This window comes from Sylvia atricapilla, chromosome 6 (assembly GCF_009819655.1).
Source record: "Sylvia atricapilla isolate bSylAtr1 chromosome 6, bSylAtr1.pri, whole genome shotgun sequence".
NCBI classification, from domain to species: Eukaryota; Metazoa; Chordata; class Aves; order Passeriformes; family Sylviidae; genus Sylvia; species Sylvia atricapilla.
Window position 1 is genome coordinate 3,261,973 of NC_089145.1, and position 22,916 is coordinate 3,284,888.

Genomic DNA, 22,916 nt, shown 5'->3' on the forward strand with positions numbered 1-22,916 from the left:
CGGCCGCGGCCAAGGCGGCCGCCAATGCCCGCTTGGCTCAGGGCACGTGGGGCTCAGAGGGCGGCCTGGCTCGAGAGGGGCTGAGCTGGAGAGTGCTGGGCTGTGGGGAGCAGCCCTCTTGCCTAGGAGGAGGCTCCCTGGGGAGGAAGAAAGGGTCTGGCATGAGCCACGAGGCCCTGGCCAAGGGATGGCAGCGGGGGACGTGTCCACCACGGCGGATGCTGTCCGGAAGGAGCTGTGGGAAGGAGTGGGTGTGGGGCTGAACTCAGAGAGGGTGATCCCCCAGGCCAGCAGGCAGAAAGCCCCTGGCACAGAGCGGAGCCAAGTCTCGGTCACCAGCAACAGCCCCTTCCTCCCTCCCTCCCCAGCGCTGCCATGGCTCCCACAGGGTTCCAGGCCACTTGGGACCATTTCCGCTCCCAGCCGAGCTCAGTGTCCCTCAGGATTGGACCGCCAGGTGAGGGAGGAGCCTCCATTTTCGGGCAAGCCGCGAGGGGCAAGTGTCGCTCCCCGAAGAACACTGAAGGGAGCGCTCTGACTACCCCTTTTGCCAAGAGGTTTCTTTAGCTGAGCTTGCTGACAAGGACCAGACCTGACAGCCCGGAATGGGTCGGTGGTGGTTTTATTGTTTTGGTTTCTGGTGGTTTCCCTTTTTGAGTCCTGCGTGGGACTGGGGAGCTGGGCGCTGCAGAGGCCGGCGAGGCCTCAGAACCGGCTGCCGCGCACCCAAGGGTGGAGCGAGATCTCCTCCAGCTGCGGCCGTCCGCGGGGGTGCTTGGACAGGCACCAGCAGATCAGATGTCGGCATCTGGACGGGGAGAGAAGGCAGAAAGCGCCGGTCACTCGCAGAAGGCCCCTGCCCAGCGGCTCCCGGCGCCGGCAGGGCCCGGGCCGCGCCGCGTGCGCTCAGAGCCGCGCCGGCCTCCCGACCCGCTCTGCCCTGTGCGGGAGAGCGGCACGGCCGGACACGGCCGCCTCCTTCAGCCACGCGTGCCGCCCGACCCGTGGGCACTGCCCGCCTCCTGCGGCCAGCCCTTGAGGGCAGGCCCCGCGGAGGCGCGTCAGGGCCGCGCCGGGCTGCCACACCGCCTTCTGCCCGAGCCTGCCTTCTGGAGGCCGCATACCAACCTGGGGAGACCTGCTGCCTGAAGCAGAGCTGCCCCAGCACGATGTCACGGTCCTCCCCAAAGGGGAGGCACCCGCACACCATGCCGTACAGCAGCACGCCCAGGGACCAGACGGTGGCCGAATCGCCGTGGTAGTAGCCAAAGCCGATCCACTCGGGCGGGCTGTAGGCGTGTGTTCCTAGGGGAGGACAGGCAGCGTTGTCCAGCCGCAGGCCGCTGGCTTCCAGAGCCTGGAGCCAGGCTCCTGCCAGAGGCAGGGGCTGCGCCCGTGGCCATAGCTTCCCCGCGAGGCCACCCTGCATCCCCCAGCCAAGCGGCCCAAGCCAGGAAACCATTCTGCAAGGTGGAGAAGGCCAGCCAAGCGGCCCCAGCCCTTGCGGGCCTGCCAAGCCCAGGGGCCGGGGCCTGGCTTTTTGGCAGCCCCCCCTCTGGGGGCAGGGCCGCCAGCCGGCTCCTGGGCCACGGCGGCTGCCGCCGTGCCACAGGGCAGCAGGCCGAAGGCCGCACCCCGCGGCCCAGGAGGGAACGGGGCCCCGCATTGCCCGGGGCCGGGAGCAGGGCCCGGGCTGCGGCTCACCGGCAAAGTGAGTGAAAGCCTGCTCCTGGAGGAAGGTGCCGCAACCGAAGTCGATGAGCTTCAGGTCGCCGCTCTCCGGGTCCACGAGGAGGTTCTCCGGCTTGATGTCCCGGTGCAGGACGCCGCAGGCGGTGCAGTGCCGCACGGCCTCCAGCACCTGGCAGAAAAGCCAGCGCGCCATCTCCTCGCACAGGAACCCCTGCTCCAGCAGGAACTGCAGGAGATCCCGCGACTGCTCCGGACGCTCCATCACCAGCATGAAGCTGTCAGGCAGCTCAACCAGTCCAGGAGCTGGATGATGTTGTAGCAGCCAGAGCCCACCTTCTCCATCAGCACGATCTCCGGGAACACAGGTGCCGTCGGGCTGTGAGGAGGAGACAATGCCTCCAGCAGGCCTGATGCTGCCCTGTGGCCACGCTGCCCTCTGTCTGGGATGCCCCCGCGCTCTCCTGGGCAGCCTCCCTGGTGATGGGGATTCCTCACGCCCGGGGATGCTCGGGCGCCACACCTCGCTCTGCCCCACTGGCCCCGCTCACTCACCAGCTCGACCCACTGCAGGACGCTCTCCCTGGCCACGCGTTTGATGGCCACTGCAAAGGCATCGAGACAGCGGGGCTGAGCTCCAGCCCCCGCCCCTCCTCACAGTGCCAGACCGCCCCTCCCGGCCACTTACCGGCCTCCCGTCGAGAGGCGGACGCCCGAGAAAACGGTGCCGAAGCCGCCGCTCCCCAGCTGCGGGCCCAGCTGGTACAGCTCCTGCAGCTCCTCCTTTTGCCCTGCGGCCAGAGCGAGGCATCAGCCTTGCGCCCAGGAACCCCCCTCGAGTGAAGGAACCCGCCGGCCCATCGGGCTGGGCCGGCGTGGGCCGCCTTGCTCTGACCTGCTTCCTGCTGCGCGCCGGGCAGCGGCCCCCGCCCCGCCGCCCCGGGGCCGGCCAGCGGCGGTGCTGGGCCAGGGCAGCGCGCACAGGCGGCTGCAGGAGCCGCGGCGCCGCGGGGCAGGGCGGCCACCGTCGCTGTCCCCGGCGTCCTGGGCTGCACTCAGCTCTTGAGGACGGCCGGGGCTACAGCCCGAGGCTTGGCACGGGGGGGTCCCAGGAGCAGCTGCAAAACAGAGAGGGGACTTTGCAGCCGTGCCACCGGAGGCACTGGAAACGGCCAGGAACTAGGCCGCTCTCAGGGCCCTGGCCTGGCCTGGGGATGGCCCTCAGGAGCCTCAGACAGCTCCTGAGGAGATCTCACCTGCCCTTAGGGACGCCCTCGAGGTAGTCGAGGGCCGTGGTGGAGCAGCTTCCTGGAGATGGAGGCACCTCCTCGGCGTCTCGAGGATCGTCTCCACCACCAGGCTCGGGCTGTTGCCAGCTGGCGCAGCCGGCACAGCGTCCTGGGAGCTGTGGGATGACCCCTGCTGGCCCTGGGACGCTTGCTGCTCCGCCAGCTGCTCCTGAGGAGCCTCCCCCGGCTCGGGCTGGGCTCCCGTTTGGACTCCGGGCCTTCCCTGGCCACGTCAAGGGTCAGGGTTGTGCCCACGCCAACGACGTCCGTGAGTCCAAGGGAGCCGGAGACCTGTCCGTGGGCTCTGCACCTTCTGCAGGAGACAGGTCTCCCTGAGCCTCTGCGAGGGATGGAGGCTGTCAGAGATAGCAGAGGCTCGTGGTAGGATGAAGGGTCTCTGACAGCCTGAGCTCCCTGCATGGATGGCGGGTGTGCGCTGCTGTGCCATCCTTGCAGGGGTCGAGGCTCTCCCAGGGTTGGAGAATCTTGCTGGGAGCAGCCTCTTGGAGGGATGGAGGCCTGTGGAGGAGCTGGAGGAGCCGCAGCAAGGCAGGTGGCCTCGCTTCAGCAGCTCCTCCAGCTCTTTGCACAACGCCTGCCACATCCCGGAGTAGAGCGGCGCACACGTCCCGTCGCGAGCCCAAGAGCAGCAGCAGCAGTTCCTGCACCTCCTGGGCCACTGCCACGCAGGGGCGGCAGCCGCGGGTCTGTGCAGGGGGCTGCGGGAGCGCGTGGCCGCTTGCCAGGGGCCGCCCGAGGCCTGCAGGACCTGGGAGCCGCAGGGGCTCCCGGCTTCCTCCGTGAGCCTCTGGGCCGGACCCGTGGGCGCGGGCTCCTCTTCGGAATCCGTGCCTGCTGCCGCCTCTGTGCTTGCCGGCGGCCAAGGGCCCACCCGACAGCCACAGCGGCCAGCAGCAGGACAAGTGCAGCCAGCAGGACACCGCCGTCGCTCATGGCTCGGCACGCACCGCCATCGCGACTGCACTGGCAGCTGCGGGTGACAGCCCGGCTTTCGTAGGGCCGGCGCGTGATGTCACAGTGCTGTGGCCAGCACGGCCGGGGGACATCACAGCCCTGCCTGGCGCTCAGCGCGCGGCCCTTTGTGCCGTCACTGCCTCGCCCGCCTCAGGGATCAGCAGAGCTGGCTCATCCCTGAATATGGCCGTGGCCAGGAAAAGGCTGGAGTGGAACCGGAGCTTGCCCTGTGCAATGAACCCTTCCTTTCAAGGAGCGAGTGGTGACCCGTCAGGAGCAGCGCCGCTGCCAGCGGTGTCAAGTGCGCAGCTGCCAGGACGCCGCAGCGTTACCGACTGCAAACGCCCACTGCTCTGTGCCTGAGAAGATGCTCCAGAGTCAAAGGGACTTGAAGTTCCTCGTCTCTGGGGAGCTCCCCGGAACGCCTGTCCAGGGCTGGAAGAGATTTTGTTAGCAGCTCCCTGACTTCTGCGCTGCCTCTGTTCTCAATAAATCAGGGTTTTCCAAGCACCGCTCACGGTGCTCCCACTGCTCTGGTTTTGACTGCGATAGGGTCCCTTGCTTCCCAAAAGCTGGTGCGTGTTGGGTTGGATGGGAACGCCGTCAGCCAGACTGGCGTGGTTTGGTCGCTGCTGAGCAGGGCTCGCCCTCTTCAAAAGCTTTGCTGCATCCCTTGGTGCAGTGCAATGTTTTCCACTGGGAAGGGAGGGCTGAGTGTCGAAGACAGAGGCAAAGGCTGCATGAAACGCCTGTACCGTGTCTCTGTCCCTGTTGCTGAGGTGACCATCCACATCCTGGTAGGGGACAACGTTATTTTTACAACCTTGTTTTCCTTTCATGTATTTAAAACACGGGTTCATTGTACCCCACATTTTTGGCCACCTTCATCTCCAGCTGAGCTTTCACCACACCAAATTTCTCCCTTCAGTGGCAAGAAGCATTGGCGTTATCTTTCTCCTGACCTGGATTCCACTGGGCCCAGGGCTTCCTTTTCCGTCCTCGTTCCCAGAGAAGATGCCCGTTCAGGCCAGGCAGCCTTCTGCCTCACCTCTTTGGCTTCCGCCATTGGCAATCACCTGCTCCGGTGCCCTCAGGAGGTGATGTTTCGAAAGTGACCAGCACTGATGGAGGCCAGCACTTTCAAAAGCATTTTCCCTGTGGAGCTTGCTTCCCAGTTCCCCGAGCAGCCGGAAGTCTACTCTCCTTATGCCCCGAGCGCAGGTTTGCCGGTCCTTTCCTCTTGCCAGAGGATCAGTTTATTTGCGGCGGCCGCGGCCAAGGCGGCCGCCAATGCCCGCTTGGCTCAGGGCACGTGGGGCTCAGAGGGCGGCCTGGCTCGAGAGGGGCTGAGCTGGAGAGTGCTGGGCTGTGGGGAGCAGCCCTCTTGCCTAGGAGGAGGCTCCCTGGGGAGGAAGAAAGGGTCTGGCATGAGCCACGAGGCCCTGGCCAAAGGATGGCAGCGGGGACGTGTCCACCACGGCGGATGCTGTCCGGAAGGAGCTGTGGGAAGGAGTGGGTGTGGGGCTGAAATCAGAGAGGGTGATCCCCCAGGCCAGCAGGCAGAAAGCCCCTGGCACAGAGCGGGAGCCAAGTCTCGGTCACCAGCAACAGCCCCTTCCTCCCTCCCTCCCCAGCGCTGCCATGGCTCCCACAGGGGTTCCAGGCCACTTGGGACCATTTCCGCTCCCAGCCGAGCTCAAGTGTCCCCTCAGGATGGACCGCCAGAGTGAGGGAGGAGCCTCCATTTTCGGGCAAGCCGCGAGGGGCAAGTGGTCGCTCCCCGAAGAACACTGAAGGGAGCGCTCTGACTACCCTTTTGCCAAGAGGTTTCTTTAGCTGAGCTTGCTGACAAGGACCAGACCTGACAGCCCGGAATGGTCGGTGGTGGTTTTATTGTTTTGGTTTCTGGTGGTTTCCCTTTTGAGTCCTGCGTGGGACTGGGGAGCTGGGCGCTGCAGAGGCTCCGGCGAGGCCTCAGAACCGGCTGCCGCGCACCCAAGGGTGGAGCGAGATCTCCTCCAGCTGCGGCCTGTCCGCGGGGTGTGGACAGGCACCAGCAGATCAGATGTCGGCACTCTGGACGGGGAGAGAAGCAGAAAGCGCCGGTCACTCGCAGAAGGCCCCTGCCCAGCGGCTCCCGGCGCCGGCAGGGCCCGGGCCGCGCCGCGTGCGCTCAGAGCCGCGCCGGCCTCCCGACCCGCTCTGCCCTGTGCGGGAGAGCGGCACGGCCGGACACGGCCGCCTCCTTCAGCCACGCGTGCCGCCCGACCCCGTGGGCACTGCCCGCCTCCTGCGGCCAGCCCTTGAGGGCAGGCCCCGCGGAGGCGCGTCAGGGCCGCGCCGGGCTGCGCACACCGCCTTCTGCCCGAGCCTGCCTTCTGGAGCCGCATACCAACCTGGGGAGACCTGCTGCCTGAAGCAGAGCTGCCCCCAGCACGATGTCACGGTCCTCCCCAAAGGGGAGGCACCCGCACACCATGCCGTACAGCAGCACGCCCAGGGACCAGACGGTGGCCGAATCGCCGTGGTAGTAGCCAAAGCCGATCCACTCGGGCGGGCTGTAGGCGTGTGTTCCTAGGGGAGGACACGGGCAGCGTTGTCCAGCCGCAGGCCGCTGGCTTCCAGAGCCTGGAGCCAGGCTCTGCCAGAGGCAGGGGCTGCGCCCGTGGCCATAGCTTCCCCGCGAGGCCACCCGCATCCCCCAGCCAAGCGGCCCAAGCCAGGAAACCATTCTGCAAGGTGGAGAAGGCCAGCCAGCGGCCCCAGCCCTTGCGGGCCTGCCAAGCCCAGGGGCCGGGCCTGGCTTTTTGGCAGCCCCCCCTCTGGGGGCAGGGCCGCAGCCGGCTCCTGGGCCACGGCGGCTGCCGCCGTGCCACAGGGCAGCAGGCCGAAGGCCGCACCCCGCGGCCCAGGAGGGAACGGGGCCCCGCATTGCCCGGGGCCGGGAGCAGGGCCCGGGCTGCGGCTCACCGGCAAAGTGCGTGAAAGCCTGCTCCGGAGGAAGGTGCCGCAACCGAAGTCGATGAGCTTCAGGTCGCCGCTCTCCGGGTCCACGAGGAGGTTCTCCGGCTTGATGTCCCGGTGCAGGACGCCGCAGGCGGTGCGTGCCGCACGGCCTCCAGCACCTGGCAGAAAAGCCAGCGCGCCATCTCCTCGCACAGGAACCCCTGCTCCAGCAGGAAACTGCAGGAGATCCGCGACTGCTCCGGACGCTCCATCACCAGCATGAAGCTGTCAGGCAGCTCAAACCAGTCCAGGAGCTGGATGGTTGTAGCAGCCAGAGCCCACCTTCTCCATCAGCACGATCTCCATGGGAACACAGGTGCCGTCGGGCTGTGAGGAGGAGACAATGCCTCCAGCAGGCCTGATGCTGCCCTGTGGCCACGCTGCCCTCTGTCTGGGATGCCCCGCGCTCTCCTGGGCAGCCTCCCTGGTGATGGGGATTCCTCACGCCCGGGGGATGCTCGGGCGCCACACCTCGCTCTGCCCCACTGGCCCCGCTCACTCACCAGCTCGACCCATGCAGGACGCTCTCCCTGGCCACGCGTTTGATGGCCACCTGCAAAGGCATCGAGACAGCGGGGCTGAGCTCCAGCCCCCGCCCCTCCTCACAGTGCCAGACCGCCCCTCCCGGCCACTTACCGGCCTCCCGTCCGAGAGGCGGACGCCCGGAGAAAACGGTGCGAAGCCGCCGCCCCAGCTGCGGGCCAGCTGGTACAGCTCCTGCAGCTCCTCCTTTTGCCCTGCGGCCAAGAGCGAGGCATCAGCCTTGCGCCCAGGAACCCCCCTCGAGTGAAGGAACCCGCCGGCCCATCGGGCTGGGCCGGCGTGGGCCGCCTTGCTCTGACCTGCTTCCTGCTGCGCGCCGGGCAGCGGCCCCGCCCCGCCGCCCCGGGGCGGCCAGCGGCGGTGCTGGCCAGGGCAGCGCACAGGCGGCTGCAGGAGCCGCGGTGCCGCGGGCAGGGCGGGGCACCGTCGCTGTCCCCGGCGTCCTGGGCTGCACTCAGCTCTTGAGGACGGCCGGGGCTACAGCCGAGGCTTGGCACGGGGGGGTCCCAGGAGCAGCTGCAAAACAGAGAGGGGACTTTGCAGCCGTGGCCACCGGAGGCACTGGAAACGGCCAGGAACTAGGCCGCTCTCAGGGGCCCTGGCCTGGCCTGGGGATGGCCCTCAGGAGCCTCAGACAGCTCCTGAGGAGATCTCACCTGCCCTTAGGGACGCCCTCGAGGTAGTCGAGGGCCGTGGTGGAGCAGCTTCCTGGAGATGGAGGCACCTCCTCGGCGTCTCGAGGATCGTCTCCACCACCAGGCTCGGGCTGTTGCCAGCTGGCGACAGCCGGCACAGCGTCCTGGGAGCTGTGGGATGACCCTGCTGGCCCGGGACGCTTGCTGCTCCGCCAGCTGCTCCTGAGGAGCCTCCCCCGGCTCGGGCTGGGCTCCCGTTTGGACTCGGGGCCTTCCCTGGCCACGTCAAGGGTCAGGGTTGTGCCCACGCCAACGACGTCCGTGAGTCCAAGGGAGCGGGAGACCTGTCCGTGGGCTCTGCACCTTCTGCAGGCCGACAGGTCTCCCTGAGCCTCTGCGAGGGATGGAGGCTGTCAGAGATAGCAGAGGCTCGTGGTAGGATGAAGGGTCTCTGACAGCCTGAGCTCCCTGCATGGATGGCGGGTGTGCGCTGCTGTGCCATATTGCAGGGGTCGAGGCTCTCCAGGGTGGAGAATCTTGCTGGGAGCAGCCTCTTGGGGGATGGAGGCCTGTGGAGGAGCGGAGGACCGCAGCAAGGCAGGTGGCCTCGCTTCAGCAGCTCCTCCAGCTCTTTGCACAAGCCTGCCACATCCCGGAGTAGAGCGGCGCACGTCCCGTCGCGAGCCCAGAGCAGCAGCAGCAGTTCCTGCACCTCCTGGGGCCACTGCCACGCAGGGGCGGCAGCCGCAGGGGCTGTGCAGGGGGCTCGCGGAGAGCGCGTGGCCGCTTGCCAGGGGCCGCCCGAGGCCTGCAGGACCTGGGAGCCGCAGGGCTCCCGGGTTCCTCCGTGAGCCTCTGGGCCAGACGTGGGGCGGGCTCCTCTTCGGATCCGTGCCTGCTGCCGCCTCTGTGCTTGCCGGCGGCCAAGGGCCCACCCGACAGCAACAGCGGCCAGCAGCAGGACAGTGCAGCAGCAGGACACCGCCGTCGCTCATGGCTCCGGCACGCACCGCCATCGCGACTGCACTGGCAGCTGCGGGTGACAGCCCGGCTTTCGTAGGGCCGGCGCGGTGATGTCACAGTGCTGTGGCCAGCACGGCCGGGGGACATCACAGCCCTGCCTGGCGCTCAGCGCGCGGCCCTTTGTGCCGTCACTGCCTCGCCGCCTCAGGGATCAGCAGAGCTGGCTCATCCCTGAATATGGCCGTGGCCAGGAAAAGGCTGGAAGTGGAACCGGAGCTTGCCTGTTGCAATGAACCCTCCTTTCAAGGAGCGAGTGGTGACCGTCAGGAGCAGCGCCGCTGCCAGCGGTGTCAAGTGCGCAGCTGCCAGGATGCCGCAGCGTTACCGACTGCAAACGCCCACTGCTCTGTGCCTGAGAAGATGCTCCAGAGTCAAAGGGACTTGAAGTTCCTCTGTCTCTGGGGAGCTCCCCTGGAACGCCTGTCCAGGCTGGAAAGAGATTTTTGTTAGCAGCTCCCTGACTTCTGCGCTGCCTCTGTTCTCAATAAATCAGGGTTTTTCCAAGCACCGCTCACGGTGCTCCACTGCTCGGTTTTGACTGCGATAGGGTCCCTTGCTTCCCAAAAGCTGGCGCGTGTTGGGGTGGATGGGAACGCCGTCAGCCAGACTGGCGTGGTTTGGTCGCTGCTGAGCAGGGCTCGCCCTTCAAAAGCTTTGCTGCATCCTTGGTGCAGTGCAATGTTTTCCACTGGGAAGGGAGGGCTGAGTGTCGAGACAGAGGCAAAGGCTGCATGAAACGCCTGTACCGTGTCTCTGTCCCTGTTGCTGAGGTGACCATCCACATCCTGGTAGGGGACAACGTATTTTTACAACCTTGTTTTCCTTCAGTATTTTAAAACACGGGTTTCATTGTACCCCACATTTTTGGCCACCTTCATCTCCAGCTGAGCTTTCACCACACCAAATTTCCCTTCAGTGGCAAAGCATTGGCGTTATCTTTCTCCTGACCTGGATTCCACTGGGCCCAGGGCTTCCTTTTCCGTCCTCGTTCCCAGAGAAGATGCCCGTTCAGGCCAGGCAGCCTTCTGCCTCACCTCTTTGGCTTCCGCCATTGGCAATCACCTGCTCCGGTGCCCTCAGGAGGTGATGTTTCGAAAGTGACCAGCACTGATGGAGGCCAGCACTTTCAAAAGCATTTTCCCTGTGGAGCTTGTTCCCAGCCCGAGCAGCCGGAAGTCTACTCTCCTATGCCCCGAGCGCAGGTTTTGCCGGTCCTTTTCCTCTTGCCAGAGGAGTTCAGTTTATTTGCGGCGGCCGCGGCCAAGCGGCCACCAATGCCGCTTGGCTCAGGGCAGTGGGGCTCAGAGGGCGGCCTGGCTCGAGAGGGGCTGAGCTGGAGAGTGCTGGGCTGTGGGGAGCAGCCCTCTTGCCTAGGAGGAGGCTCCCTGGGGAGGAAGAAAGGGTCTGGCATGAGCCACGAGGCCCCTGGCCAAGGGATGGCAGCGGGGGACGTGTCCACCACGGCGGATGCTGTCCGGAAGGAGCTGTGGGAAGGTGGGTGTGGGGCTGAACTCAGAGAGGGTGATCCCCCAGGCCAGCAGGCAGAAAGCCCTGGCACAGAGCGGGAGCCAAGTCTAGGTCACCAGCAACAGCCCCTTCCTCCCTCCCTCCCCAGCGCTGCCATGGCTCCCACAGGGGTTCCAGGCCACTTGGGACCATTTCCGCTCCCAGCCGAGCTCAAGTGTCCCCTCAGGATGGACCGCCGGTGAGGGAGGAGCCTCCATTTTCGGGCAAGCGCGAGGGGCAAGTGGTCGCTCCCCGAAGAACACTGAAGGGAGCGCTCTGACTACCCCTTTTGCCAAGAGGTTTCTTTAGCTGAGCTTGCTGACAAGGACCAGACCTGACAGCCCGGAATGGGTCGGTGGTGGTTTTATTGTTTTGGTTTCTGGTGGTTTCCCTTTTTGAGTCCTGCGTGGGACTGGGGAGCTGGGCGCTGCAGAGGCTCGGCGAGGCCCAGAACCGGCTGCCGCGCACCCAAGGGTGGAGCGAGATCTCCTCCAGCTGCGGCCTGTCCGCGGGGTGCTTGGACAGGCACCAGCAGATCAGATGTCGGCACTCTGGACGGGGAGAGAAGGCAGAAAGCGCCGGTCACTCGCAGAAGTGCCCGCTGCCCAGCGGCTCCCGGCGCCGGGCAGAGCCGCGCGGCCTCCCGACCCGCTCTGCCCTGTGCGGGAGAGCGGCACGGCCGGACACGGCCGCCTCCTTCAGCCACGCGTGCCGCCCCGACCCCGTGGGCACTGCCCGCCTCCTGCGGCCAGCCTTGAGGGCAGGCCCCGCGGAGGCGCGTCAGGGCCGCGCCGGGCTGCGCACACCGCCTTCTGCCCGAGCCTGCTTCTGGAGGCCGCATACCAACCTGGGGAGACCTGCTGCCTGAAGCAGAGCTGCCCCAGCACGATGTCACGGTCCTCCCCAAAGGGGAGGCACCCGCACACCATGCCGTACAGCAGCACGCCCAGGACCAGACGGTGGCCGAATCGCCGTGGTAGTAGCCAAAGCCGATCCACTCGGGCGGGCTGTAGGCGTGTGTTCCTAGGGGAGGACACGGGCAGCGTTGTCCAGCCGCAGGCCGCTGGCTTCCAGAGCCTGGAGCCAGGCTCCTGCCAGAGGCAGGGGCTGCGCCCGTGGCCACAGCTTCCCCGCGAGGCCACCCCGCATCCCCCAGCCAAGCGGCCCAAGCCAGGAAACCATCTGCAAGGTGGAGAAGGCCAGCCAAGCGGCCCCAGCCCTTGCGGGCCTGCCAGCCCAGGGCCGGGGCCTGGCTTTTTGGCAGCCCCCCTCTGGGGCAGGGCCGCAGCCGGCTCCTGGGCCACGGCGGCTGCCGCCGTGCCACAGGGCAGCAGGCCGAAGGCCGCACCCCGCGGCCCAGGAGGGAACGGGGCCCCGCATTGCCCGGGCCGGGAGCAGGGCCCGGGCTGCGGCCACCGGCAAAGTGCGTGAAAGCCTGCTCCTGGAGGAAGGTGCCGCAACCGAAGTCGATGAGCTTCAGGTCGCCGCTCTCCGGTCCACGAGGAGGTTCTCCGGCTTGATGTCCCGGTGCAGGACGCCGCAGGCGGTGCAGTGCCGCACGGCCTCCAGCACCTGGCAGAAAGCCAGCGCGCCATCTCCTCGCACAGGAACCCCTGCTCCAGCAGGAACTGCAGGAGATCCCGCGACTGCTCCGGACGCTCCATCACCAGCATGAAGCTGTCAGGCAGCTCAAACCAGTCCAGGAGCTGGATGATGTTGTAGCAGCCAGAGCCACCTTCTCCATCAGCACGATCTCCATGGGAACACAGGTGCCGTCGGGCTGTGAGGAGGAGACAATGCCTCCAGCAGGCCTGATGCTGCCCTGTGGCCACGCTGCCCTCTGTCTGGGATGCCCCCGCGCTCTCCTGGGCAGCCTCCCTGGTGATGGGGATTCCTCACGCCCGGGGGATGCTCGGCGCCACACCCGCTCTGCCCCACTGGCCCCGCTCACTCACCAGCTCGACCCACTGCAGGACGCTCTCCCTGGCCACGCGTTTGATGGCCACCTGCAAAGGCATCGAGACAGCGGGGCTGAGCTCCAGCCCCCGCCCCTCCTCACAGTGCCAGACGCCCCTCCCGGCCACTTACGGCCTCCCGTCCGGAGGCGGACGCCGAAAACGTGCCGAAGCCGCCGCTCCCCAGCTGCGGGCCCAGCTGGTACAGCTCCTGCCTCCTCCTTTGCCCTGCGGCCAAGAGCGAGGCATCAGCCTTGCGCCCAGGAACCCCCCTCGAGTGAAGGAACCCGCCGGCCATCGGGCTGGGCCGGCGTGGGCCGCCTTGCTCTGACCTGCTTCCTGCTGCGCGCGGGCAGCGGCCCCCGCCCCGCCGCCCCGGGGCCGGCCAGCGGCGGTGCTGGGCCAGGGCAGCGCGCACAGGCGGCTGCAGGAGCCGCGGCGCCGCGGGGCAGGGCGGCACCGTCGCTGTCCCCGGCGTCCTGGGCTGCACTCAGCTCTTGAGGACGGCCGGGGCTACAGCCCGAGGCTTGGCACGGGGGGGTCCCAGGAGCAGCTGCAAAACAGAGAGGGGACTTTGCAGCCGTGCCACGGAGGCACTGGAAACGGCCAGGAACTAGGCCGCTCTCAGGGGCCCTGGCCTGGCCTGGGGATGGCCCTCAGGAGCCTCAGACAGCTCCTGAGGAGATCTCACCTGCCCTTAGGGACGCCCTCGAGGTAGTCGAGGGCCGTGGTGGAGCAGCTTCCTGGAGATGGAGGCACCTCCTCGCGTCTCGAGGATCGTCTCCACCAGGCTCGGGCTGTTGCCAGCTGGCACAGCCGGCACGGCGTCCTGGGAGCTGTGGGATGACCCCTCTGGCCCGGGACGCTTGCTGCTCCGCCAGCTGCTCCTGAGGAGCCTCCCCGGCTCGGGCTGGCTCCCGTTTGGACTCCGGGGCCTTCCCTGGCCACGTCAAGGGTCAGGGTTGTGCCCACGCCAACGACGTCCGTGAGTCCAAGGGAGCCGGGAGACCTGTCCGTGGGCTCTGCACCTTCTGCAGGCCGACAGGTCTCCCTGAGCCTCTGCGAGGGATGGAGGCTGTCAGAGATAGCAGAGGCTCGTGGTAGGATGAGGGTCTCTGACAGCCTGAGCTCCCTGCATGGATGGCGGGTGTGCGCTGCTGTGCCATCCTCGCAGGGGTCGAGGCTCTCCCAGGGTTGGAGAATCTTGCTGGGAGCAGCCTTGGAGGGATGGAGGCCTGTGGAGGAGCTGGAGGAGCCGCAGCAAGGCAGGTGGCCTCGCTTCAGCAGCTCCCCAGCTCTTTGCACAACGCCTGCCACATCCCGGAGTAGAGCGGCGCACACGTCCCGTCGCGAGCCCAGAGCAGCAGCAGCAGTTCCTGCACCTCCTGGGCCACTGCCACGCAGGGGCGGCAGCCGCAGGGGCTGTGCAGGGGCTCGCGGGAGCGCGTGGCCGCTTGCCAGGGGCCGCCCGAGGCCTGCAGGACCTGGGAGCCGCAGGGGCTCCCGGTTCCTCCGTGAGCCTCTGGGGGACCGTGGGCGGCCTCCTCTTCGGAGTCCGTGCCTGCTGCCCTCTGTGCTTGCCGGCGGCCAAGGGCCCACCCGACAGCCACAGCGGCCAGCAGCAGGACAAGTGCAGCCAGCAGGACACCGCCGTCGCTCATGGCTCCGGCACGCACCGCCATCGCGACTGCACTGGCAGCTGCGGGTGACGGCCCGGCTTTGTAGGGCCGGCGCGGTGATGTCACAGTGCTGTGGCCAGCACGGCCGGGGACATCACAGCCCTGCCTGGCGCTCAGCGCGCGGCCCCTTTGTGCCGTCACTGCCTCGCCCGCCTCAGGGATCAGCAGAGCTGGCTCATCCCTGAATATGGCCGTGGCCAGGAAAAGGCTGGAAGTGGAACCGGAGCTTGCCCTGTTGCAATGAATCCTTCCTTTCAAGGAGCGAGTGGTGACCCGTCAGGAGCAGCGCCGCTGCCAGCGGTGTCAAGTGCGCAGCTGCCAGGACGCCGCAGCGTTACCGACTGCAAACGCCCACTGCTCTGTGCCTGAGAAGATGCTCCAGAGTCAAAGGGACTTGAAGTTCCTCTGTCTCTGGGAGCTCCCCTGGAACGCCTGTCCAGGGCTGGAAGAGATTTTTGTTAGCAGCTCCCTGACTTCTGCGCTGCCTCTGTTCTCAATAAATCAGGGTTTTTCCAAGCACCGCTCACGGTGCTCCCACTGCTCTGGTTTTGACTGCGATAGGGTCCCTTGCTTCCCAAAAGCTGGTGCGTGTTGGGGTTGGATGGGAACGCCGTCAGTCAGACTGGCGTGGTTTGGTCGCTGCTGAGCAGGGCTCGCCCTCTTCAAAAGCTTTGCTGCATCCCTTGGTGCAGTGCAATGTTTTCCACTGGGAAGGGAGGGCTGAGTGTCGAAGACAGAGGCAAAGGCTGCATGAAACGCCTGTACCGTGTCTCTGTCCCTGTTGCTGAGGTGACCATCCACATCCTGGTAGGGGACAACGTTATTTTTACAACCTTGTTTTTCCTTTCATGTATTTTAAAACACGGGTTTCATTGTACCCCACATTTTGGCCACCTTCATCTCCAGCTGAGCTTTCACCACACCAAATTTCTCCCTTCAGTGGCAAGAAGCATTGGCGTTATCTTTCTCCTGACCTGGATTCCACTGGGCCCAGGGCTTCCTTTCCGTCCTCGTTCCCAGAGAGATGCCCGTTCAGGCCAGGCAGCCTTCTGCCTCACCTCTTTGGCTTCCGCCATTTGGCAATCACCTGCTCCGGTGCCCTCAGGAGGGATGTTTCGAAAGTGACCAGCACTGATGGAGGCCAGCACTTTCAAAAGCATTTTCCCTGTGGAGCTTGCTTCCCAGTTCCCCGAGCAGCCGGAAGTCTACTCTCCTTATGCCCCGAGCGCAGGTTTTGCCGGTCCTTTTCCTCTTGCCAGAGGAGTTCAGTTTATTTGCGGCGGCCGCGGCCAAGGCGGCCGCCAATGCCCGCTTGGCTCAGGGCACGTGGGGCTCAGAGGGCGGCCTGGCTCGAGAGGGCTGAGCTGGAGAGTGCTGGGCTGTGGGGATCAGCCCTTTGCCTAGGAGGAGGCTCCCTGGGGAGGAAGAAAGGGTCTGGCATGAGCCACGAGGCCCCTGGCCAAGGGATGGCAGCGGGGGACGTGTCCACCACGGCGGATGCTGTCCGGAAGGAGCTGTGGGAAGGAGTGGGTGTGGGGCTGAACTCAGAGAGGGTGATCCCCCAGGCCAGCAGGCAGAAAGCCCCTGGCACAGAGCGGGAGCCAAGTCTCGGTCACCAGCAACGGCCCCTTCCTCCCTCCTTCCCCAGCACTGCCATGGCTCCCACAGGGGTTCCAGGCCACTTGGGACCATTTCCGCTCCCAGCCGAGCTCAGTGTCCCCTCAGGATGGACCGCCAGAGTGAGGGAGGAGCCTCCATTTTCGGGCAAGCCGTGAGGGGCAAGTGGTCGCTCCCGAAGAACACTGAAGGGAGCGCTCTGACTACCCCTTTTGCCAAGAGGTTTCTTTAGCTGAGCTTGCTGACAAGGACCAGACCTGACAGCCCGGAATGGGTCGGTGGTGGTTTTATTGTTTTGGTTTCTGGTGGTTTCCCTTTTTGAGTCCTGCGTGGGACTGGGGAGCTGGGCGCTGCAGAGGCTCCGGCGAGGCCTCAGAACCGGCTGCCGCGCACCCAAGGGTGGAGCGAGATCTCCTCCAGCTGCGGCCTGTCCGCGGGGTGTTTGGACAGGCACCAGCAGATCAGATGTCGGCACTCTGGACGGGAGAGAAGGCAGAAAGCGCCGGTCACTCGCAGAAGGCCCTGCCCAGCGGCTCCCGGCGCCGGCAGGGCCCGGGCCGCGCCGCGTGCGCTCAGAGCCGCGCCGGCCTCCCGACCCGCTCTGCCCTGTGCGGGAGAGCGGCACGGCGGACACGGCCACCTCCTTCAGCCACCGCGTGCCGCCCCGACCCCGTGGGCACTGCCCGCCTCCTGCGGCCAGCCCTTGAGGGCAGGCCCCGCGGAGGCGCGTCAGGGCCGCGCCGGGCTGCGCACACCGCCTTCTGCCCGAGCCTGCCTTCTGGAGGCCGCATACCAACCTGGGAGACCTGCTGCCTGAAGCAGAGCTGCCCCAGCACGATGTCACGGTCCTCCCCAAAGGGGAGGCACCCGCACACCATGCCGTACAGCAGCACGCCCAGGGACAGACGGTGGCCGAATCGCCGTGGTAGTAGCCAAAGCCGATCCACTCGGGCGGGCTGTAGGCGTGTGTTCCTAGGGGAGGACACGGGCAGCGTTGTCCAGCCGCAGGCCGCTGGCTTCCAGAGCCTGGAGCCAGCTCCTGCCAGAGGCAGGGGCTGCGCCCGTGGCCACAGCTTCCCCCGAGGCCACCCCGCATCCCCCAGCCAAGCGGCCCAAGCCAGGAAACCATTCTGCAAGGCAGAGAAGGCCAGCCAAGCGGCCCCAGCCCTTGCGGGCCTGCCAAGCCCAGGGGCCGGGGCCTGGCTTTTGGCAGCTTTGCTTGAATTCTGGCCGGCGGGAGGCTCGTCCCGGGCACGGGCTCTTTGATACGAACGGTGGCCCCTTTCCCTGGGAGACTGAACTCCCCCCCCAGATTCCTTATATTCTCATTTGCAGGAGACATTTGGCACTCTCAGGTCAGCCAGGATTCCCATTTGTGGTACCTTGGTTCCTGGAGAATTCCTGATCCGTCTCGAATTCTAGCCATCGGAAGGCCAGCCCCGGGCTCAGAGTCTTGGATACGAACAGTAGGCGATCCAAGCCAAGCCACCTTAACAACCAAGGTGACTTTTCTTATCCTGGTCAGGTCTCTCTCATCAAGCCCCTGCCTGGAGGAACAGACAGGGCCTTCTGCCCTCCTCATCCCTTTAAATCACACAGCTTCCATTGCCTCCTCAGCTTTCCTTGGATGTTTTCAAACACGTCCCTGACTCGCTGTGGACTGGGTATTCCCAGAAAGGAAACACCACATTAACTCTGCAGATTCCCTTTTTCCCTGGAAAGAGTTCATTACAAGTGCTGTGTTCTTTCCTATGAGAAGCAGTAACCTTAAAATACATTTCCCTGTAGTGTATCTCATTACAACCACAAAAATATCCAGCGTGTTTGCTTTGATCTTCATAACAGCTGCAAATTCCAAATACTGCATTAATTGTACAGGCAGACACTGTGTGCAATTGTGTGTACTTCAATATTTGCAATTACCCAACCGATTTTCATAGTCACTTTAAAAGAAAGGCTTTATAGCAAGGAGCTTTGGGTACGTTAGCCTAAAATGATAAAGAAAGTTCAGATGAATAATTACAAATCAGGATAAACTGTGACTGCAGCATATATTTATTAAATTTTGCAGAACCATTCAGGCAAAAGTTAACTGAATGTAGTATAACATGAAGCTCATATACACTGACAAAAATCATATAAATATTAAATGAGCATAGAACACAGAATTATGAAAGTCAAAGAAATAATATTTACTTAGATACATCTTAATGTGAATGAAACCTTGAATAATGGCATTCTTAGTTTAGCATTTCTTGTGTCCTGCTTTGTATCACACTTCTGGTATCATTTAGGAATCACATAATCAAATAATTCAAAAGTAAATTTTAGATACTACATGAGAGATTTGACAAGATATTACAGGAATTATCTTTCTAAGGACAAGGTACAAATAATACTACAAGGGTTTCTAAATCAGGCTTATTTTACCTTGATATTTTGTACAGCACTGAAATAAAAAAATAGATAGAGGTCTTAAAATAATATAAAATGAAAGTGTCTATATCCAGATGTATATCTACTTTAACTTCATAAATTAAATATAAAGCAAAATCTGAAATGGTGAAAAACATACTGATTTCTAATCAATCAGCATAAATTACTTAAACCATCTATGTAGCTTTACAGCTGATATTATTAAAAGTTTCACATGAAATGTAGGGTTTATACTATTTTCAGACCAGGATTTTCCCCCTTAGAAAAAGGTAATTTTAGTAAAGGACATCTTTTTTTAAGTGCAATTACATAAAAATTCAGTGTTTACAATAGTTTGCACAGTCTGACCCAACCTTTTTGCTGCCAATAAAAATATCCCCACTCACTTCAAATGCAATATAATATTTAGGCTATCCAAATTGGTTTCAAAGTTCAATTTACTAACAAACAAAGCAGCAAAGGACCACCAATGTTGCACACTTGTTTGCACAGTTGTCATCACCAGAAATGGGACAGAAAGTTGTTCTTATCATAGAAAATGCTCACAGAACTATTTAGTGGGATAATTTAGGTGGGATGAGGCCACTTGGTCCTCCTGCCTGCTCAGAGCAGGGTGCACAGAGTGACCTGTGCAGATCAAACCTTGCACTGAAGAAACAACAAAATGAAAGAGAAGATTTATGTGTGGTAGCTGCTGTGCAGCACCAGAGAAAAGCAGAAAAAATTCTGTTTTGCCAATTAGAGGCAAAATGCTTTCCCCATCTCTGCAAACTGCAGTGCTGTTAAACAGCCATAAATTAATTGACCATCCATTTTTTAAAGCCCAGACACCAGACCCCATGTCATCAAAATCCACAACAGCAACGAACATGTGCTGATCCATATTACTGCTGTTCAGAGAGGGTAAAATGATATGAGATCCAGGCAAGGCTGACAAAACAGGAATGTTATGACTGCAGTGTCCTTATTCTCTTATTCTTATTCCAGGGGTGGATTGCTGCTTAAAGCCAAATGACTTGGACTCCCACATAATGTGGTGATAGCAAGAAGTTTCTCCCAGCAAAGCAGGGCAATTCAGTAAACCAGTGTTAATGTCATGATCAGCAATTTAACCCAATTATTTATCAGCAATTATCTATCTTTTCCTATCACCAAACCCATAGTCGTCATTTTATAATGTGTTCCCTCTACACAATCAGGCACACAAGTGGAGTAAGGTCTGAGCAGCTGTGCAGAAATACAGCTTCCAACAAATCAGTTTCTGTTTGGAGAGAGGCGTTCTACCATTTCCTGGGGAATGCAGAGCAACAGGATGCAGCAGCTTAAAGGTTAGATTTGCAAGGAAAACCCCACGACTGACATTTTCAAAGCCAGCTGGGAAAATGGACACCCATTTGCCTTCATCTTCAAGGTAATTTCCCTAAAAAAAAATCCAGAATCTTCTTCCATTTGCATTTCTGGGCTCTTACACTCACAAAAATCTCTGCTTACAGACTTGGAAAAAGACTCTCCTCCTCTTCTTTGTTGCAAAGTTATCAAGGGCCTCTTTGTTCTTATACTGTGTGGTTCATTAAAAAAGGAGAGCTTTCATTTTCCCTATAATGGAAGTTATGCCTTCAGAAACTACAAACATCCCTGAAACAACCCTACATGGAATCTGTTGATATCAGATACATATTTCCCTCAGAAACACTCTGACAATGAGAGAAAAATAGCTTTTCATAAAGAAAACGAAAAGAACCTGAAAAGTAATACAAAACATAATAAAAGAATTATTTCTAGCAGAGCTCTTCTGAAGTAGCTATCCTTTTGGAGATGTATCACAGATTCCTAAAGGGTTTGTATTAAAATACACTATAAAAACACTCAGCAGAAACCTAAAAGGTTTTTTTAGGGTTTCCATCAGGCTTCATTTCTAACTGATTCCCCAGAAGTGTATTTCTGAAAAGAAAATTCTGCTGCACTAAACACTGATGTCACGTGGCAGATAAGATCCTCCACTCCAGCACTGTACTCATGTTGCACCTGAAGAGGATTCACTCAGGAGAATCCCTTGTTCCACCTCTAGAAAAATAAATCTTTGCTCTCACCACACCCACTGGACCATTATTGAGGGAGCTGGGTGTAAAATGCATTTGCCTCTCAGTAAGATGCATTTTTAAGAGCCTGCTAATTCTGTACATGCTTGCTTGTACACCACCCCCTTTTCAATTGGCATGGTAAAACTGGACCCTTTCCATTGCCCTGTTTCCCCACTCAATTATCCCTCCCATTTCCAAGGTTCCTGATCCTTCCTGTGAACCTTTATCTCAGCAGCTGGCTGAAGCACCAGGCTCTGCCAACAAGGAGAAAGTCCCCAGAATTCTTGTCCGGTTTAATCTTATTTTCAGCCCACTTCTTCAGCAACATATACTAATTAATTACTTTCCACATTTGCTTGCCAAACTCTTCTGTAACAAGTGAACCTCCGCTGTGACTTCTCCCCCTTTCTCTCTGACATCCTTTCCAGCATGTCAGAATTTCTGCCACCCATCAGGGCAGCTGGAATTTCAAGCACATTACATCTTTGACCTGTCCCTCTACTGAAAAAAAGACAACTTTAGCCTTGCCTTCATCTTCAGCACCTCAGCAGCTGCCTCCTGAAAAGCTTTCCCTTCCTGTACACAGCCTCAGTCAAATTGCACTTTGTTCAAACTCTAATTACACTTTCTCCTTCAAAAACTTATTTCAGTATTAGCAAAAGTCAGAAATATAAAAGGATAATCCCCATTGGCCACCCCTACTTTACTTTATTATTTCAGCTCAGAATATGAATTGGGGAAAATGATCTAAAATGGCACTTGAGTAATTTCATTATTGTACCAGAGATGTTTTCTCTCAGCTTTAGGTAAGAGGTTTTCTTTCAGCTATATTATTCAAGCTTTGTCTGAGCCCTCACTTTTTTCTGTCACAATCTTCAGCAGGCAAACCAAACGGGGTGTTTCTCAATTTGTCCTTCCTGGGAGCATCATTCCATTATTCTTTTTCGTGGCAGTGACACAGGCGTGGGTGACATTTGTGGATATTCTTACCTCAATACATTCCTGCACAGAGCAGGACTGCAGTCTTTGGGGAGGGCTGGAACCAGGCACTTCCCTGTTGTCCACGAACAGTAAATCACATTTCAGTTCAGTGCCGTGCAATAATCAAGAGAGACATCTGCGGCAATAACAACAAAAAGCCACCACCACCACCAAAGCACTCCACATTTACCTATGTGGATATACACCCACCCATGAAAATGAACCACTCCGGGATAATTAGAAATACCCAATCTGCTAAACCCACACATTCGCTTTCATCACACCCTCTCCCAGGTGCATCCTGTTTCATTTGTGATGTATTTCCTCTGGTTTGGGTGGATGTGGTTTGCTGCTTTACTCCACAAATTAGGTCAGTGGGATGGATGCGCTCAATACAAGAGATGGTTTTTTACCCAAAAGGATCACACATCTGTTCAAAGCTGAATGCACATGCTCTGAGTGCAAGGTATTTGATAAATGTAAGTCCTATATTTTAGCAAACAATGAGAGGATGCCATCCATTAACCAATTAGTGCACAGCAATTAATTGTAAACGTCCAGCTTTGATGACAACCTTAACTAACATCACCCACAGCATAGGGGACTGGAACCAAAGGAGGTGTGATCATTGGCACAGCTCCAGGGGTGTGAGAATCCAGCCAGCCTTCCAGTGCTGCAGCTTATTTCTCGATCATCGGGATAAAGATGATTTTTAGCCAACTTTCATGTGAGCTGCAAAGGAAAAAGCCTTCTTAGCCAGTGCCTTAAAGTGACACTTAGCCACAGCCTTTTTAGCTTGGTTTAGCTTGCACCTCAATAGTCATCTTTTGAACTTTATCAAGAGCCAAGGAGGGAAAATGTCCCCTGGGTGTCCAGCAGGACATTTCAAGCAACCAGCGAGGCACAAAACCCACCCAGTGCCAAGCTGCCTGCTGCAGCTGCCTGGCATTTCATCCACTTTTTCAATCGGCCAGCCTTCCTACTTCTCAGCCCAGCTCAGGGAGGAGCTCGATTTTCCACCATCCCCAGCAAGGTGGGACAGGGCATCCGCAAGCAGCACCTGCTGCTCCCTCTCCAGGACCTTGCCTTAAGTCTTAAGAAAACTCTTGGCATTTCCATTTTCTTTTAGAATATATCAGATTACCCATAGTAATAAATGATCAGCTAATTTTACCACTAAAGAATGTTATTGAAAAATTGCCAAATGAAGTCTGAGAAAGCCACAGGCAAAGGTCAGCACCAAGCCTGAGGTTGGTACTCGACGACCCTCCCGGTCCCCTCTATCGCACCAAATCCCCCCTGGTCATGAAGTCAGTCTTGCAGGGTCGGTTTTATACAGTTTTTTCAGCTAGAAGGAAGGTTGCCTCCACCCTTTGTCCACCTGGTCGCTGTTCCATATTCATATTTTATTTCTTCCCATCTGCTGGTCTGATGAACAGTTTTTCCAGGCACGGCTGGACTCTGATTACATTTTCGAGAATCTGGGTATTGGGATGCACAC

At 60.2% G+C, this 22,916-nt stretch overlaps 1 protein-coding gene and 1 pseudogene across 1 annotated transcript; both read right to left on the bottom strand.

Moving 5' to 3' along the window:
• Window positions 1-705: 705 nt before the first annotated feature.
• Window positions 706-3,952, bottom strand: LOC136362024 (serine/threonine-protein kinase pim-1-like; annotated as a pseudogene).
• Window positions 3,953-9,325: 5,373 nt separating this feature from the next.
• LOC136362025 (serine/threonine-protein kinase pim-1-like) lies at window positions 9,326-12,919 on the bottom strand. The gene is given in 11 exon segments (XM_066320284.1): window positions 9,326-9,462; window positions 10,370-10,545; window positions 11,001-11,217; window positions 11,514-11,618; window positions 11,621-11,689; window positions 12,083-12,160; window positions 12,163-12,252; window positions 12,255-12,401; window positions 12,404-12,446; window positions 12,622-12,697; window positions 12,777-12,919. Coding segments are annotated over 11 exon segments (1,281 nt in total).
• Window positions 12,920-22,916: the final 9,997 nt, after the last annotated feature.